The sequence below is a fragment of the Pteropus alecto genome, unplaced genomic scaffold (assembly GCF_000325575.1).
Source record: "Pteropus alecto unplaced genomic scaffold, ASM32557v1 scaffold131, whole genome shotgun sequence".
In the NCBI taxonomy this organism is placed as follows: Eukaryota; Metazoa; Chordata; class Mammalia; order Chiroptera; family Pteropodidae; genus Pteropus; species Pteropus alecto.
The window spans coordinates 7,347,631-7,368,285 of NW_006434709.1; the positions used below are offsets into that span (position 1 = coordinate 7,347,631).

General features: G+C 33.4%; 1 protein-coding gene and 1 pseudogene across 9 annotated transcripts in view; one reads left to right on the forward strand and one right to left on the reverse strand.

The window, feature by feature from the left end:
• WDPCP (WD repeat containing planar cell polarity effector) overlaps positions 1–20,655 on the forward strand; it is a 323,269-nt gene that overhangs the window by 197,615 nt on the left and 104,999 nt on the right. For all 9 annotated transcript variants that reach the window (XM_015587591.2, XM_015587590.2, XM_015587592.2 and 6 more), the window contains one exon: positions 5,300–5,402. In XM_015587591.2, coding sequence (XP_015443077.1) covers positions 5,300–5,402 — 103 coding nt within the window. The remainder of the gene's footprint in view (positions 1–5,299; positions 5,403–20,655) is intronic.
• LOC112477942 lies at positions 12,742–12,860 on the reverse strand (annotated as a pseudogene).

Here is a 20,655-nt window from a genome sequence, read left to right on the forward strand (position 1 = left end):
CTGCAACTCTGTGCCTTTTTATTGGTGAGTTCAGTCTATTTACATTTAAAGTGATTATTGAAATATGAGGTTCTATAGCCCTTTTATCTTTTGCTTTCTGGTAGCTCAGTGTTTCCATTGCTTTCTTGTCCTTGTGTTTCTGTTTTCTTTATTTTGGTTGGGTTTGTGGATTTTCCCTCTGGTCCTTCTTGCTTTATGTTATGTACCTCAGTTCTGACACTTTGGCATGTGATTACCAGTAAGAATATATAAAGGATAGTTATATATATAGTAGTCCATTTTTTTAATATGTGTGCCTTATCTCCATTCCCCTCTGCAAATTTGGATCTTTAATTCCTCTCCTTTTCTGTTATTGTTGTCTCAGAATGTCCCCATGTATGCTAAATGTTCATTTCTAACTTACAGCAGCAATTTTCTTATTGTTTAGGCTTATAATGTCCTATTCTTAGTAAGGACACTATGCACTATGCTGCTTCTGTCTGCCTGCTAGTCATCTTTCTCAGAGTTAGCTGTGTATTTTTTTGTCATTTTGTTTCAGGTGGTTGACTCCATTCAGTATTTTCTGTAATGCAGGCCACATAGTGGGGACTTTCCTCAATTTTTGTTTGTCTGGAAAGGTCTTTATTTCTCCTTCACATCTAAAGGAGAGCTTTGCTGATTACCTTATTCTTGGCTGGTAGTTCCTTTCATTTAATAGTTTGAGGATTTGGTTCCATTCCTTTCTGGCTTGTAAGGTTTCTGCTGAGAAGTCTGATTATAATCAAATAGGTTTTCTTTTGTAGGTTACAGTCTTCTTTTCCTTGGCTGCCCTGAGAATTCTTTCTTCGTTGTTGATTTTCGATAATTTTAATACAGTGTGTCTTGGAGAAGGCCTTTAGGTTGAGATAATTGGTGTTCTGTTGACTTCTTGAAAACCAAGCTCCAGTTCATTCCTTAGATTTGGGAAATTCTCATCAGCTATTTTTTTCTGAAAATGCTTTCTAATCCCTGCTTCTTTTCCTCCCCTTCGAGAATGCCCATTATTCTTATGTTTCCTTTCCTGATGGTATCATTCTTCAGTCATTCTCTTCTTCCTTCTGATTTATTTCTGGATTTCTGTCTTCGATATCACTGATTCTTTCCTCCGTTTGGTCCACTCTATTTCCCAAGCTTGCTATTTCATTCTTCATATCTTTTAGTGTCTTCATCTCCAGAAGTTCTATTTGGTCTTTTATAGGGTTTCAATCTCCTTGCTAAAAACTCATTCTGCTAATCTAGTTGTTTTTTCAATTCCTGGAATTGTTGATACGAATTATACTGGATCTCATTGAGATTTTTCAGAAATAACATCCTGAATTCTCTGTCATTTAAGTTGCATATATCTATGTCTTTAGCCAATTTTCTGGAGATTTTTCTCTTTCTTTCTGAGCTGCCTTGTCACTGTGATTGTTCATGGTGTTTAATGGACTGTTTCTCCGCCTGGGCATTAATGGAAGTGTATTCTGCCTTTCTTTTCCTCCCAGAAAGATTATATAAAGGTCTCTCTTTAGCCTTTTGCTATGAAGGCATTTTTCTTTTGGTTTTCAGTAGGTGGCATCTAAGCCTCTTGGATCCCTGCTGTATATAAAGCCTTCAGAATGCCTTTTTTTTTCTCATTTAATCATACTTGCTACCCTCAGTCTCGGTCCCTGTCAGTGTTAGCAACAGTTTCAATAGCATTTGCTGAGATTCCCTTGGGGGCTCGTGGTGTTCAGTCTCTGAGGATATGGGAGGAGGTACCCTCTGGGTTGGAGGGCTGTGGCTCAGCCTCATGTTTTGCAAAAGGGTTCCCCTTTTCTCAGCATCCTCACCGACATTTGTTATTTGTTGACTTTTGATAATAACCATTCTGTTAGGTGTGAGTTGATATCTCATGGTGGTTTTGATTTGCATTTTCCTGATACTTAGCATTTTTTCCTATGTTTCTTGGTCATTTGTGTTCTTTGGGAAAATGTCTATTCAGGTATTCTAACCATATTTAATTTAAAAAAAGAACACAGATGCAAAAGTCTTAAATACTAGCAAATTGAATACAGTACCATATATTTTAATTTATTAATTTTTTATTAAATTTATTGGGGTGACATTGGTTAACAGAATTATATAGGTTTCAAGTGTACATGATGTCATATGTATATTGCATTGTTTTCACCATCCAAAGTTAAATTTTCTTCCATAACCATATATTTGACTCCCTTACCCTATCCGCCTTCCCTCCAACCTCTTTTCTTCTGCTAACCACTAAACTATTTTCTGTGTCTATGAGTTTTTGTTTGTCTTGTTGATTGTTCATTTTTTGCGTGAGTTTCTTTTCAGATATGACAAATCTTTTTCCTATTAATTTTTTTATAGACTATATGGATCTATTATGAAAGTATGATACTCTGGATTAAAAGATAAAAAATAAATGATTATTTTAGTTGATGTATATTTATGTTGCTTCCAAGTTTTCATTGTTATAAATAATGCTGTAATTACCAATTTTGGACCTACACTGTTACATCATTTCCTTGCGAAGTATTCCTATAAGTATACATATGCAAATTTTAAATGCAATATGTTGTTAAAATGCAGAATCAGCAGTTTTTTTCTATAAAGGGCCAAATAGCAAATATTAGAGGCTTATGGGCCAAGAGAACAAATTGAGGTTATTATAAATGTACTCATATATAACAAGAAAGAAATTTCCATAAGTCTTTACTGATGAAATTAAAATAGTTAAGTAAAATTTTCATAACAGGTCTATAAATGTGAATAATGGAATTAGGGGGAGGAGAGATTAGTGTTGAAAGTTGGCGCTCCTTAATATCAAAATCTGTTGCAAATGTTCATCTGTTAATGCTGATTTGTGATGAGATTTTACATATTTTACCTTTGCAAATATTTTTCTTCATATGTAGGTACTAACAAATATTGATATCAGTCCATAAGCATACAGTTTTAATTAAGCATATTCACCAATTAGAAGTCATTTTTAGAATTCTTTAGCCAAAAGATTAGAATGCCTTTAAGAAGTCATTACCTTGCAAATTAATCACTTCCAATTAAAGTTCCTCAACTATACAGTTAAATAGACTTCAGAATATGGAAATTTCTTTGCACTTGCATCAAGGTTGAAGAATGTTGTTGTGGATTGAAATCAGAAAAGACATTGCTGGGAGTTTGTGTAGGAATGGAGTTCTCACTTCTTTTTCAACTGTTGACAGTACAGGAAGTATATAAGATTACTTGTAAGCTTGGCATTACTTGCAAATCAAACAATGTTAGTTCTCATTGAAATAACTTTACAACAGTATAAATTTCACATACAAGTACCATTGCCTCATACTTTTAGGTTGAAACATTTTCAAGTCTGCAGCATAAGCTAATCCCAAAGCTGTTCAGAGCTAAGGGTAAAGTTCTTCATGATATCATTTATATGTGGGATATAAACCTAAAAGCAACAAATGAACAGGACAAACAAACAGAGACTCATGGACATGGACTATATAGACTTGTGGTTACCTGAGGGAAGGGAGGAGGGGGATAGAGGAGGTAGACTGGATAAAGGGGATAGAAAGAAATCTAACTATGGGAGGTAAACACACAGTGTAAACATATATGCCTTACTGTTAAAGTGTACAGCTGAAACTTAGTGGATTTCTTTAACCAGTCACCATATACACATTTTTTAATATTGAGAAGTCCAGAGACTAATAAAAATATTAGATTGTGGGAAAAATAAAAAATAAAAATAAAAGTGTAAATAAACACCATTCCTAACTCAAGAACTGTATAAATACTGCCATTTGTGATAACGTGGATGGATCTTGAGATTAACATGCTAAGCGAAAGAAATCAGACAGAAAAAGTTGAAGACCATGTGATTTCACTCATGTGTGATATAACACTAAAAGCAACAAACAAGACAGAGACTCACAGACATGGACAACAAGAGCAAAGGAGGAGGTAGATTGGGGTAAAGGGGGTCAAATATATGGTGACAGAAGAAGATTTGAGAATGGGTGGCGAATACACAATACAGTATACAAATGATGTATTATTAAACTGTACACTTGAAACCTATATAATTTTATTAACCAGTGTCACCCTCCCAAAAAATAAATGAAAAGAACTTGATTAAAAAAAAAAAAGGCATGCTATTATTTAGCCCATACGCCATAGTTTACAGACCCCTTCTCTATTAAGTCTTATATTCCTAGTAAATGTAAGTGCCTGTCTCCCTACCAAACTTTGCAACCAGTAAATATTAACTTTAAAAATTTTAATTTGAAATTATATTTTTTCAATTTGCATTTCTTTGAGAGTTAATAAAGTAAAATGTCTTTTCATGATTATAAGCTATATATTTCTTCATTGTAAACTTCATATTGTTCCATTTTTATTGCAGTAAAATTTTCATTACAACCTTCTGTCTACCAAAAAGAGTTCTACGCCCTTGTTAGTGGCTCCACCTACTTGTTTTAGTATTATTTACCATTGATATCTCTCATGCATCCAACACTCCTTTCATACTGAAAGACCTGCTATTGCCTGACAGAACTGTCTCCTCAAGCTTCTCTAGATAATCATTCATTCTGTCACCTTTTCTCCATCTTCCCTCCTAACTCATTTATCCTTCAAGACTCAGATCAAGGATCAGTTCCTCCTCTTTGGCTTCGGAGCACTCTCTGCAAATATCTGCTATAAAATCTAGCACACTATTATGTAGTCAGTTAACTGTTGTTTTCGGTGATTTGTCTCCCCCGTCTGTGCCCAAAGCTTCTTGAGACCTGGTATTGTGATTGAGCTCTGTATTTGAGAACAGTATGGCACTTAGTGAGAGATGATGTGTTGACTGAATGAGTTAAAATAATATATTAATATTAACAATATGTACCAGACATATAAATATCAGAGACAAATTGATGTGGGTAGTATCCACACAACTGAATTTGGAAGAAGCTCTCTCAGATTTTTCATTAAAATCTCAGCAAAGGAAACAGTAATTAAGCTTTTTATTCCCTGACAAAACTGATTATGTCAAATATTTGCTTTAAAAACTTGTCTTTTCCCCTAAAGATTTATGATAACTTATTTAAATAATTGCTATTATTTATAGCTGTGATTTCTATTTCAGAAAAATTCACTTATGCTAGAAGAAAACAAAATTCAAATACAAAACAATATTAATTGGTCATGTCTGTTTTGTAATCTGAACAGTAAGTTCCTTCAAAGTGTCCTTTGTTACTTGACCAACATTCATTTTGAATTAATCTTTTATTTTGCTTTATTTCCAAAGGACATTCATTATCTTGCACTAGATAAGGGGGAATTGGCACTAGCTGAAGTGGCAAGAAAAAGAGCTAGCGACATTGATGCAGAATCAATAACCTCTGGAGTTGGTAAGAATTAATGCTGTTTTTTAAGTGCTTTTTGTTTTAATCAATACTTACTCAGTATCATTTCTATTTATGATTGTAGGGCATGGTTGGTTAACTTGAATTACTTTCTTTGGATAGATGGTATCTTAAAAAAAAAAAAAAAGAATTAAACCTGGCTAAGTAATACAATAGGGATATATAAGTTGAAATTGTGTTCATATGAATATTGATAATCAGTGGTTAATCACTTAGCAAAATAAAAAGGACTTTGTTCTTTTCATAAGATTTTGAAGAAAGGAGTTTATTAACAGCTATTCCTGGCCCTATGCTTTTCTACTTAAATTAACCAACACAGGAACTTATATAATCCTTTATTTATACACAGAGACATATCACATCACAGAAGAATTCTCACCTACATCAAAGTACTTCACATGGGATTTTAGGTTTGATAGGTGATTTGTTTTCATTTAGAAGCCACTAGTCCTTTAACAGTGAAGTCTTCTAAAGAAGACAAATTAAAAGCCTAACTTGAATCTCAAAGTCTTTTCAAAACTTTATAATATAGAATATTTTTTAAAACTATTATAATATCAGCATGAGCTTCCTTTTTCTAAACTCAGTTTATCTAATGGGACTAAATCTGGAAGTACTAATATCTGGATATCCCAATTCCTATTCTTCCTGGTATTTCCTACGTCCAGAATAGGCAACGTATCCTCAGAATTGTAACAGATTTCATTTATTTGTGGAACTTCTATGAAACAAAGAAGTTTTAATAAGATTTCCACTTTGTAAGTTGTTTGAAAATATTAAACAAGTCTCTCCATTGACAGATCATTTTGCACTTTGTTTTTGTAATGCTCTTTGCAGTCAAAGGGAGCAATTGTCAGCTTCTCTTTAAAATTATCAGAGATCCCAGTTTTCAAGCTGGTACTGAAGAACACAAAGCCATACCACCAAGGTAGCTCTAAACCTGGATACCAAAGCTGACAGTAACATACCAGAAAGATAATTCTGTTCTATCCCAACCCTGCAAGAGTTCCAAGTTAATCAAATCCAAAGATGCATAAAACAGTTTCAAATCTCCATTCCTAATCAATAAGGAATGCTCACTATTAATACATTAGATAAGAGTAACTTCAATTGACTTATCACTATATCTTGTTACTTGCTAAGTATATTGATGTACCTCCAAGTAATAAAAATAATAATAGTTATTGAATGCTTACTATGGGCCAGATACTATTCTAAGTTACAGATATTAACTAATTTAATCCTCAAAACTCTATGAGGAGGTAGTTTATATTATAAGAAGTCAATTTTAATTAAATAATGAAAGCATACCATGTTAATAGGAATTATGATGTTATACGAGGGGACACAAATATCTTCCATTCCTATCCCGCTAGCCAGTTAGGAAAACACAAGAGAAAGATTAATTCATAGCAAATTTTATGGGAATTTCCTTCATTATGTATCCTGCCTTATGTATTATACCAGGTTATCAGATATAATGGAGGCTATCTTTGCATTTTACAGCTATTTAAAGTTACTAGGGGTAAAAAGGAATGTGAAATGATGAAATTTCAGAAAAACGAAGAAATTCCACTATTCACCAAAATGTATCCTATGTATTTTTTAATCAGATTGCTATGGCCAGCTGATGTTTCCTAGCCAGAGAGCTTGATGTTCTCATTTTGAGTCAGGCTTCTTTTCTAGCAAATATCTTTTCTTCACTGAAACATTGTCACCTCTCGATTCTCAGCCTTTTTTCAGGCCTTACCCTTTGACCTAGATTGACAAAGATACCATTCAGTAACAACAGTAACTGTCAAGAGGTTAACATCTTAGATGAATGTTCTGCTTTACTTTTGTTCCAGAAAACTGGGGTGTTTCCCCACTCACAATTCCCAGTGGAATTAAGAGAGTCTCTCGTTTCCTCCTCATAGTCTCTTCCTTACAAACCAAATTATGCTGGAGAAAGCTAATTTTCTCTCAAATTCCCTGAATTTAATTTAAATTTTCTCTCTCAAACTTTTCCAAAAGCAGAAAGTAATTAAGCTTTTGGCTTTCCATGGGGTTCCCTGATTCTAGCAAGAGGGCGAATTATGTAAACTATCAAGAGTACTTAAGTAGAAGTAGTTCATTCTACATTCGAGTCTGTGAAAAAGTATTACACATAGTAGCTATCAACTAGTTAAAAGAGGTGCCCAAAGGGTTGAATGATAATCTGTACAATTTTGGGAATTTTTTAAATTATTTACTGATACATACAGAAAAGCACACGAATCCTGAATGTATGACTTAGTGAATTTTCACAAAGTGAACATATCCTTGTTACCAGTGTCCTGACCGAATAATATATATTACCAGGACCCCAGACCTCTTATACCCACTTCAAGATACTACACCCCTGCCCAGCCCAACTATCCTTCTTTATAATACCATAGATTAGTTTTGCCTTTTTTTTTAACTTTAAATAAGTGGAATCATACATACATTCTTTTGTATTTGGCTCCTCTTATTCAATATTACGAGTATGAGATTTTTTTATATTGTTACATGTAATTTCAATTCTCTCATTCTTATTGCTGATATTCTTATATATGAACTCACTATTTTATTCTACTTTTAATGAATACTTGTGTTGTTTCAAGTTTAGAGGTATTGTGAATAGTGTTACTATAAACATTCTTGTGCATGTCTTTTAATGAACATATGTACACAGATCTGCTGGTTATGTGCTTAGAAGTGGTATTGCTGGCACAAAGGTTATATGACTGTGTTTGGCTTTAGTAGCTACTTCTAGTATACCCAAGTAGTTGTACCAATTTACCTTCTCACCAACAGTGCATGAGTTCCAGTTTGCTCCAGAGTTTTAAGTAACTGACATTAAGTCTTAATATCTGATAATGCAAGTTGTCCAGCTTTGTTCTTCTTTTAGATGACCATAGCTATTCCTAGCCATTTATATTCCCATGTAAATTTCAAAATCAGCTTGCACCTTCAAAGAAAAAAGGGGGCGGCTGAAATTTTGGTGAGAATTGCATTAAATCCTAGACAAATTTGGGCAGCACTGATTTCTTTATAATATTGAGTTTTCCAATCCATGAATATGATATATCCCTCCACTTATTTAGATCTTCTCTAATTTTTTCTCAGAACTGTTTAATAATTTTCTCTGTAGTGGTCTTGCACATATTCCTTTAGATTTATTTTTTTTCCTCCACTGAAAGAGCTTTAAATTAATTATAGTACAACTCATGCAATAGAATACTATGCTGAAGTTCAAAAGGATATGAAAGAATGTCATGTATTGATATTTGTGTAGAAAACTATATACTCACACATATCCTGAAAATCTGGAAGGATATACACTTTACTTTTATCAATGGTTATATCTGAAGAGTGGGAATTTCTGAGGAAATTTCTATTTTCTACTTTTTATACTTCTTAATTGGGTGAACTCACATAATAGGCAAACATCATATGGGTACTAAGGTTTTTACTGACATATAATTGATATTATATTAGTTTCAGGTATACAACATAATTGATATCTATATATATGTGTGTGTGTGTGTGTGTGTGTATATAGTGAAATGATCACCACAATAAGTCTACTTAATGTCTATCACCACACATAATTACTATTTTTTTACTTGAGAACTCCTACAATTTACTCTCTTAGTGACTTTCAAATATATAATACAGTATTATTAAATATGGTCACAGTACTGTACATCAAATCTCCAGAACTTATCTCATTTTATAACTGAAAGTTTGTACCCCTGACCTCATTCACCCATTTCACACACTCCACACCTCTGGCAACCACCAATCTGTTCTATAAGCTTTGTTTTTTTTTGTTTTTTTTTAAAGATTCTACATATAAGTGAGATCATATAGCATTTGTCTTTCTCTGACCTACCTCATCCAATATAATGCCCTCAAGGTCTATCCATGTTGTCACAAATAGCATGATTTCCTTCATTTTCATGGCTGAATAATATTCCATTATATATATTTCAGATTTTCTTTATCCATTCATCCACTGATGGACACTTAGGTTGTTTCAATGTCTTGGCTATTGTAAATAATACTGCATTGAACAGGGGGGTACATATATCTTTTTGAGTTAAGTGTCTTTGTTTCCCTCAGATAAATGCGAAGAAGTGGATTTGTGGAATCATATGATAGTTTCTATTTTAAATTTTTTGAGGAACCTCTATACTGTTTCTCATTGTGGCTGTACCAATTCACATTCCCACCAACAGGGTACAAGGGTTCCCTTTTATCCACATCCTCACCAACTAGTTATTTATATTTTTGATAATAGCCATTCTAACATTTGTGAGTAATATCTTGTGGTTTTGATTTGCATTCCCCTGATGATTAGTGATATTGAGCACCTTTTCATGTACTTATTGTCCATCTGTATGTCGTCTTCTTTGGGAAAATGTCTATTCAGGTTCTGTGCCCACTTTTAATTGGGTTGTCTGGTGTTTGGATGTTGAGTTGTGTGAGTTCTTTATATATAATATATATATATATATGATATGAATCCTGTATCAGGTATATGAATTGCTAATATTTTCTCCCAATCTGCAGGTTTCCTTTTCATTTTGTTGATGGTTTCCTTTGTTATGCAGAAGCTTTTCAATTTGAATTAGTTCCACATATTAATTTTGCTTTCATTGCCTTTACTTTTTGCGTCAGTTCAAAAAAATCACTAAGATCAATGTCAAAGAGTTTACCACCTATGTTTTCTTCTAGGAGTTTTAGGGTTTCAGATCTTATATTCAAGTCTTTAATCAATTCTGAGTTAATTTTTGTGTATAGTGTAAAATGGTGTTTCAGTTTCATTCTTTTGCATGTGACTATCCAGTTGTCCCCAAACCAATGATTATCCTATGACTATCCTTCCCCCATTGGATATTCTTGGCTCCTTTCTTACAAAAATTTTTAAATATATTTTTAATTATAGGTGTCGTACAGTATTACATTAGTTTCAAGTATATAACATAGTGATTCAACATTTATATATCTTACAAGGTGATCACCACAATGTCTAGTAATCATCTGTTACCATACATAATTATTATATTATTGACTATGTTCCCTATGCTGTACATTACATATCTATGAGTTACTGTATGAGTGGAAGTCTGTACCTCTTAATCCGCTTCCCCTTTCCCACCCATCTCCCTCTGGCAACCATCAGTTTGTTCTCTTTATGAGTTTGTTTTGTTTTTTAGTTTCCCCATATAAATGAAATAATACAGTATTTATTTTTCTCTAACTTATTTCACATAATACTCTCAGGGTCCATCTAAGTTGTCACAAATGCTAAGATTTTATTCTTTTATATAGCCTTACATCTTTATCCATTTACCTATCGATGGACACCTACGTTGCTTCCATATCTTGAGAAGCAATGTAGTAGAGAGAACAAAGTGAGACATATATCTTTTTGAATGTTTTAATTTTCTTTACATAAATACCCAGATGCAAAATTGCTGGGTCATACAGCAGTTCTAATTTTAATTTCTTGAGGAATACCCATACTGTTTTTCATACTGGCTGCACCAGTTGAGAGTTCTCTTTTCTCCACATCCTTGCCAACACTTATTTGTTGTCTTTATAATAGCAGGTGTGAGGTGGTATCTTAAGGTTTTGATTTGTATCCTTGTTGATAAGTGATGTTGAGTACCTTTTCATGTACTGATTGACCATCTGTATGTCTTCTATGGGAAAATATTCAGGTCCTTTGCCCATTTTTAATCATTTTATGTTGAGTTGTATGAGTTCCTTATGCATATTGGATATTAAATTTGCAAATATATTAACCGATTCAGTAGGCTGCATTTTCATCTTAATGATTTTCTTTGCTGAACAAAAGCTTTTTAGTGTGATAGAGACTCATTTGTTTATTTTTGCTTCTGTTACCTTTGACCAAGGAGACACATCCCAAAAAACACTGTGAAGTCTGATGTCAGAGAGTTTACTGCCTATGTTTTCTTCTAGGAGTTTTATGGTTTCAGGTCTGACATTTAAGTCTTTAATCCATTTTGAGTTTATTTTTGTGTATGTTGTAAGAAAGTGGTTGAGGGTTTTTTTGTTTTTGTTTTTTTGGGTTTTTTTTTTCATGTATCCAGATTTCCCAACATCATTTATTGAAGAGACTGTCTTTACCCCATTTCATATTCTTGCCTCCTTTGTCATAGATTAATTGGCAATATAAGCATAGGTTTCTCTGTAGGCTCTTTATTCTGTTCCATGTTCTATGTGTCTCTACTTGTGCCAGTACCATACTGTTTTGATTACTATACCTTAGTGGTATAATTTGAGACCAGTCTTCAGTCTTCTTTCTCTGAATTGTTTTGGCTATGAGTTCTTCGTGTATTTGGGATATTAGCCCCTTGTCAGAGGTATTATTTGTGAATACCTTCTCCCATTCGATTGGTTTCCTTTTTGTTTTGTTGATGGTTTCTTTCTGTGCAGAAGCCTTTTAGTTTGATGTAGACCCATTCATTTATTTTTGCTTTTCCTTGCCTTTGCAGTCAAGTTCACAAAAAGCCCTGTAAGACCAAGGTCCATAAGATTACTGCCTATGTTATTTTCCATGTATTTTATTATTTCAGGTTTTATATTCAAGTCTTTAATCCATTGAGTTAATTTTTGTATATTGTGTCAGATAGCAGTTTAGTTTCAGTCTTTCGCATGTAGCTTTCCAGTTTTTGCAAACACCATTTACTGAAGAGACTTTCCTTTCTCCATTGTACATTCCTAGCACATCTGTCAAAAATTAGTTGCCCTATATGTGTGGGTTTCTTTCTGGGCTCTCAATTCTGTATTTGTTTTTCTGCCATTACCATACTGTTTTGATTACTGTAGCTTTGTAGGATAGTTTGAAGTCAGGGAGTGTGATACTTCAGGCTTTGTTCTTTTTTTCAGGATTGCTTTGGCTATTTGGGGTCTTTTGTGGTTCCATATAAATTTCAGGGGATTTTGTTTTATTTCTGTGAAAAATAACATGGGGATTTTGATAAGGATTGCATTAAATCTGTATATTGCTTTAGGTAGTATGGCCATGTTAACAATGCTAATTTTTCCAGTCCATGAACACATAATATGTTTCCATTTATTTGTGTCTTCTTCAGTTTCCTTCAACAATATCTTGCAGTTTTTATTGTACAGGTCCTTCACCTCCTTTATTAGTAGGTATGTAATTCTTTCTGAGAAAACTATAAATAGGAATTTTTTTTTTTCAGGCTAGGCAACCCTTGGTTGACCTCACAGATTGCAAGGACCTTGTCAGCTTACAATTCCTTATTTTTTTATTTTTATTTTTTTATGCCTACAGCACCTGGTCTTGCTAGGTGGTCTCCCACCCAAGTACTAACCAGGACCGACCCTGCTTAGCTTCTGAGATCAGACGGGATCGGGCTTGTTCAGGGTAGCATGGCCGTAGACGGATTGTTTTCTTAATTTCTCTTTGATTGTTCATATTAGTGTATGAAATGCAACCAGTTTATGAATATTAGTTTGTATCGTACAATTTCACCGAATTCCTTTAATAGTTTTAATAGTTTTTTTTTGGTGTCTCAGGTTTTTTTATATATAGTGTCATGTTATCTGCAAACAGTGACAATTTTACTTCTTTCCAATTTAGATATCTTTTATCTCTTTTTCTTGTCTGAGTGCTGTGGCTAGGACTTCCATTGCTATCTTGAATAAGAGTGGTGAGAGTAGGCATTCTTGTCTTGCTCCTGATCTTAGAGAAAAACTTTAAGCTTTTCACTGTCGAGTATGATGCTAGCTGTGTGTTTGTCATATATGGTCTTTATTATGTTGAGGTAGGTTCCATCTGTACCCACTTTATTGAGAGTTTTTGTCATAAATGGATGTCGAATTTCGTAAAATTCTTTTTCTGCATCTATTTAGATGACAATATGATTTTTATCCTTCATCTGTTTATCCTTTCACATTGATTGATTTACAGATATTGAACCATCCCTGTATCCCTGGAATAAATCCCACTTGATCATGGTGTATGATTCTTTTGGGTGGGGAGAAAGGGATTGTATATCCTTCCAAGATTATTAAAAGATCTGGACAGAATTATAATTGGCGTCATGTTATTTTTGTGCAAATGTTTATGTCGGTGAGTGTACTTAGGTGATCTTTTTAATGTACTGCTGAATTTGGTTTACTATTTTGTTAAGAATTTTTGCATCTCTGTTCATCAGGGATATTTGCTTTGCAATTTTCTTTTTTTGTAATATCTTTGATTTTGGTATTGGGGTAATGATGGCCTTGTAGAATGAGTTTGGAAGCTTTCCCTCCTCTTCACTTTTTTGGAATAGTTTGAGAAGGATAGGTATTAATTCTTCGAATGTTTGGCGGAAATCACTTGTGAAGTCTTCTGGTCCTGGATTTTTGTTATTTGATAGTTTTTTGATTACTGATACAATTTCATTAGTAGTTATTGGTCTGTTCAGATTTTCTGTTTCTTTCTGATTCAACATTGGAAGATTGTATATTTCTAGGAATTTATCCACTTATTCCAGGTTGTCCAATTTGTTGGCATACAGTTGTTCATAGTATTCTTATAATCCTTTGCATTTGTGTGGTGTCACTTTCAATTCTGATTTTATTTGGGCCCTCTTTTTCTTGATGAGTCTGGCTAAAGGTTTATCTATTTTGTTTACCTTTTCAATGAACCAACTCTTTTGTTGATCTTTTCTCTTGTTTTTGTAGTCTCTATTTCATTCATTTGTACTCTGACCTTTGTTATTTCCTTCTACTAACTTTGGACTTTTGTTCTTCCTATTGTAATTCCTTTATGTGTAAAGTGAGAATGATTTTTCTTTTCTTGAGGTAGGCATATAGCGCTAGGAATTTCCTTCTTAGAACTACTTTTGCTGTGTCTTAAAGATTTTGGATTGCTGTATTTTCCATTTTCATTTGTCTCAAGATAATTTCTGATATCCTCCTTGATTTATTAACCTGATGGCTTAGTAGCATATTGCTTAGCCTCCACATGTTTGTGTTTTTTCTGGATTTATTCTTAAAATTGGTTTCTAGTTTCATAGCATTGTGGTTTCAGAAAATGCTTGATGTGATTTCAATCTTAAGTTACTGAGACTTTTGTGACCTAATGTGTTCCAGAAAGGAAATGTTGAAAAGTTGAATATGTATTCTGTTTTGGGGTGGAATGTTCTGGTAATATCTATTAAGTCCATCTGGCCTAATGTGTCATTTAAGGCCACCGTTTTCTTATTTTCTCTCTGGGTGGTCGATCCATTGATGTAAGTGGGTGTTAATATCTCTTACTATTATTGTTTTACTGTTGATCTTCACCTTTATATCTGTTCATGTTTGCTCTGTGTATTTAGGTAGTCCTACATTGGGTGCGTGGATGTTTACAAGTGTTATATCCTCTTGTTGGATTGATTCCCTTATCATTATGTAATGCCTTTCTTTGTCTCTTGTTACAGTCTTTGTTTTAAAGTTTATTTTGTGTGATATAAGTATTGCTACCTCAGCTTTCTTTTCATTTGTTTATATGAAATATTTTTTACCATCTCTTCACTTTCAGTCTGTGTATGTGTTTTGATCTGAAGTAGGTCTCTTGTAGATAGCTTGTGCATGAGTCTTGTTTTTATCCATTCTGCCACCCTGTGACTTTTGATTGGAGCAGTTATCCATTCATATTTAAAGTAATTATGAATAAGTATGTATTTATTGCTATTTTATTGTCTTCTAGTTGTTTATGTAATTCTCTGTTCCTTTTCTTTCTTTCTTATACATTCATGACTTTAATGACTTTTAGTTTTCATTTTTGTATCTATTGTATGTTTTGGGTTTGTGGTTACCATAAGATTCATATATAACAAGCTATGTTTACCGCAGTTTATTTTAAGTTGATGATCACTTAAGTTAGAACACTAGAAGCACTACATTTCTTACTCAACAATCCCACTACTTTTACGTTTTTGACATCATTTTTTACATCTTTTGTGTGTCTGTATCCCTTAATTTATTATTGTGCTTACACATGCTTTTTACTGCCTTTATCTTTCAACCATCCTACTAGCTTTATAATTGAATGATATATATTTACTAAATGTCTTTATCACTGAGATTTTTTCTTATTTTTAGTTTTGGCTGTTTCTGCTTAAAGAATTCTGTTTAACATTTCTTGTATTGCTGGTTTAGTGGTGATAAACTTTGGTTTTTACTTGTCTAGGAAACTGTCTCCTTCAATTCTAAATGCTAAAATTGTTGGGTAGAGTATTCTTGACTGTAGGTTTTTCCTTTCATCACTTGAATATATCATGCCATTCCCTCCTGGCCTGCTGAGTTTCTTGCGGGGAGGGTAACCTTTGTATACAACTAGCTGCTTTTCTCTTGCTGATTTTAAGTGTGTCTCTTTAACTTTTTCCGACTTAATTATTGTGCCTTGGTGTGGGCCTGCTTAGATTTATCATGATAGGGACTCTCTGTGTTTTCTGGATTTGGAAGTCTGTTCCCTTCACTAAGTTAGGGAAGTTTTCAGCCCCTTTCTCATCTCTTTATGGAACCCCTATGTCTTGAGTGTTGGTATGCTCAGTGTTGTTCCAGAGGTCCCATAAACTGTCCTCTTTTTTAAAAATATTTTTCTTTGGTATTTTGATTGAGTGATTTCTCCTGCTTATTTTCCGGCTCGCTCACTGATTCTTCTACATCATTTAATGTGCTGTTGATTCCCTTTAGTATATTTTTCAGTTCTGATTTGTTGTTTTTAATCTCTTTTTTCAAGTTCTCACAAAGTTCTTCTATTCTCCTGAGTTCATTGAGCATCTTTATAACTATTGTTTTCAACTATTTATTAACTGCTTGTCTCCATTTCTTTCAGTTCATTTTCTGGGTTATTTTTCCTGTTCTTTCATTTGGAACATATTTCTCTGTGTCCTCATTTAGGCTTTTTGTTGATCTGCCTAATACAAAGAACAAACAGGCAGCCAAAATAAGGAGACAGTGTATCCCAAATGAAATAACAAGAGAAAACTCCAGAAAAAAGAACTAAACAATATGGAAGCAAGCAGTCTGTCAGATACAGAGTTCAAAACACTAGTTAAAAAGATGCTTAAGGAACTTAGAACTTTAACAAAGAAAGAGTAAGAATAAAAAAGAACCAGTCAGAAATGAAAAATACACTAGAAGGAATCAACAGCAGATTAGTTGAAGCAGAGCATCGAATCAGCAATTTAGAAGACACGGTAGCAGAAAGCACAATCAGAACAGCAAAAATAAAGAATTTTTAAAATGAGGGCCCTCTGGAACAACATCAGGTATACCAACATTCTCATCATAGGGGTTACCAGAAGGAAAAGAGAACAAGAGATTGAAAACCTATCTGAAATAGTAATAACTGAAAATTTTCTGAACCTGGAGAAGGAAATAGACATACAAGCCCCGCAAGGGCAGAGAGTCCCAAACAAGAGGAACCCAAAGAGGCCCACACCAAGACATCATAATTAAAAGGTTAAAGGCAGACAGAATCTTGAGAACAACTTAAGACAGTTACCTACATGGCAATTCACATGAGAATGCCAGATTTCTCAACAGGAACTTTGCAGGCCAGAAGGGATTGCCATGAAATATTCAGAGTGATGAAAAACAAGGACCTACAACTAAGACTACTGTACTCAACAAGGCAATCAATTAAAATTGAAGGTGAGATAAAGAGCTTCCCTGAGAGCAAAAAGTTAAAGCAATTCATCACCACCGAGCAAGTATTACAAGAAATGTTAAGGGGATTTCTTTAAGGAGAAAAAGGCGGGGGAAGGCATAAATATGAATAATAAAATGGCCATAAATGTCTCTATAATCACTTTAAATATAAATGGATTAAATGCTCCAGTCAAAAAACATAGGGTAGCTGAATGGATAAGAAAACTACACCCATACATATGCTACCTACAAGACACTCACTTCTGATCAAAAGACACAAAGTTAAGGGATGGAAAAAGATATTTCGTGCAAATGGAAATGAAAAAAAGCTGGACTAGCAATACTATATCAGACAGACATTAAAACATAATGAGACAAAGATATTTCATAATGATAAAGGAATAAATCCATCAAGAGGATTTTTAAGCACCCAATATAGGAGCACCCAAATATGTAAAGCAAATATTGATGGACATAAAGGGAGAAATCAATAGTAATAATCATAGAGACTTTAACACCCCATAACAAAGATGGATAGAGCTTCCAGACAGAAAATCAACAGGGAAACAGTGGCCTGAAATGACACATTAGATGGATCTAACTGATATTTTTAGAGCATTTTCACCTCAAAGCAGTAGAATATACATTCTTTCAAGTGCTCATGGAATAGTTTGCAGGATAAACCTCATGTTAGGCTACGAAACAAATCTCAATAAATTTAAGAAGACTAGAATCATATCAAGCATCTTCTCTGGCTACAATGTTGTGTATAAAACTAGAAATCGATCACACACAAAAATAAACCTAAAAACACATAAGCATCTGGAGGCTAAATAACATGCTACTAAACAATGGGTTAACAAAGAGATCAAGGAAGAAATCGTATCAAAAGATTCCTTGAGATAAATGAAAATTAAAACATTATGACCCATATTCTATGGGACACAGCAAAAGCAGTCCTTTGAGGGAAATTCACAGGCCTACCTCAAGAAACAAGAAAAATCTCAAACAATCTAACCTTATGCCTAAAAGGAACTATAAAGAAACAGCAAACAGAGCCCAAAATGAGTAGAAGAAATAAAGATCAGAAAAGAAAAGAATAGCGTAAAAAAAAAAAAAGATGCAAAAGATCAATGAAACCAAAAGTTGGTTTTCTGAAACATAAACCCTTAAACAGACTTGAGAAAAAGAGGACCGAAATACAATCAGAAATGAAAGAGAAATGACAACTGATACCAGAGAAACACAAAGGACTATAAGAAAATATTATGAACAATTTTGTCTCAACAAATTGGACAATCTGGAAATAACAGATAAGTTCCTAAAACATACAATCTATCTTCCAAGGCTGAATCAGGAAGAAAGAGAAAATCTGAATAGACTGATTATGACTAATTGAATTAGTAATCAAAAAATTCCCAACAAGCAAAAGTCCAAGAATGGATGGCTTCGCAAGTGAATTTTACTAAATCAAATGAATTAAAACCTATCATTCTCAAACTATTCTAAAAAATTCAAGAGGAGAGGAGGCTCCCAAGCTCATTTTACAAGGCCAACATTAACCTGATTCAAAAACCAAAGATATCACAGTAAAAAAAATTTCAGGCCAATATCCCTGATTTACATAGGTACAAAAATCCTCAAAATATATTAGGAAACTGATTTCAAGAATACATTAAAATGATCGTACACCATGATCAAGTTGGCTTTATTCCTGGGATGCAAGTTTGGTTTATTAGTCACAAATCAATTAATACGATATACCACATAAAATGAAGGATTAAAATCATATGATCCTATCCATAGATGCAGTAAAGCATTTGAAAAACTCCAGCATCCATTTATGATTTTAAAAAGTTATCAGCAAAGTGAGAATAGAGGAAACATACCTCAATATAATAAAGGCCATATTTATTAATATCAGGTAGCATGATACCGCCCAAAGCTAACATCATACTCAATGGGGAGAGGATGCGTTTTCCTTAATATCAGGAACAAGACAAGGATATTCACTTTTATCACATATTCAACATAGAACTGGAAGTCCTAGCCACAGTAACTCAGACAAGAAAAAGAAAGAAAAGGCATCCAAATTAGAAAGGAACAAGTAAAACTTATTACTTGCAGATGACATGATACTAAAAATAGAGAACCCTAAAGATTCCACCAAAAAAAAAAAACTATTAGAACTGATAGAAAATGAACATTCAGAACTCGGTTGTATTTTTAAAAAAACTATTAGAACTGATAGAAAATGAACATTCAGAACTGTCCTATTTTTATATACCAACATGAAAGAGAAATTTTTAAAAAATCTTTTTCAATTGCATAAAAAAAAACTAACAAATTGAGCCAAGGAGGTAAAAGACCCGTATTAGAAAATTATAAGACATAGAAGAAAGAAATTTGAAGAAGATACCAATAGATGGAAGCACATACCATACTTATGGATGGAAAGAATTAACATCACTAAAACGTCTATACTACTCAAAGCAATCTATAGATTCTCTGCAGTCCTTATCAAAATACCAGTGACATCTTTCATGAAACTAGAATTCATATGGAACCACAAAAGACCCTGAATAGACCATGGCAATCTTGTGAAAGAGGAACAAAGTGGGAGGTATTACGCTACTTGATGTCAAACTATACTACAAGGCTATAGTAATCAAAACAGCATGGTACTGGCATAAAAATAGACACATAGATCAATGAAATGGAATAGAGAGCCCAGACATAAACCCATGCCTATATGGTAATTTATGACAAAGAAAGCAAGGACATACAATGGGGTAAAACAGTCTCTTCAATATATGGTGTTGGGAAAACTGTAAAGATACATGCAAAAGAATGAAACTGAATCACCTTTTTACACTATCTACAAGAATAAATAAAATAGATTAAAGACTTAAATGTAAGACCCAAAACCATAAAACTCCTAGAAGAAAATAGGCAGTAATCTCGCTGACATTTCTCTTAGTAATATTTTTTCTGATTTGTCACCTTAGGCAAGGGAAACAAAAGAAAAAATAAAGGGACTACGTTGAACTAAAAAGTTTGCACAGCAAAGGAAATCATCAACAAAATGAAAAGACAACCTACTGAATGGGAAAAGATATTTGTCAATGATAATCTTATAAAAAGTTAATATCCAAAATTATAGAACTCTTACAACTCAGCAACAAAAAACTCAATTAAAAAATGGGCAGAGGACCTGAATAGACATTTCTCCAGAGTACAGATGGCCAAAAGACATATGAAAAGATGCTCAATGTCACTAATCATCAGAGAAATGCAAATTAAAACCACAATGAGACATCACCTCACACCTATCAAAATGACTATCATCAATCAATCAACAAACAAGTGTTGGCGAGGATTTAGAGAAAAAGGAACCCTCATGCACTGCTGGCAGGATTGTAAATTGGTGCAACCACTGTGGAAAACAGTTTGGAGGTTCCTCTAAAAATTAAAAATAGAATTACTGTGTGACTCAGCAATTCTACTTCTGGATATTTATCCAAAGAAATCCAAACAGTAATTTGAAAAA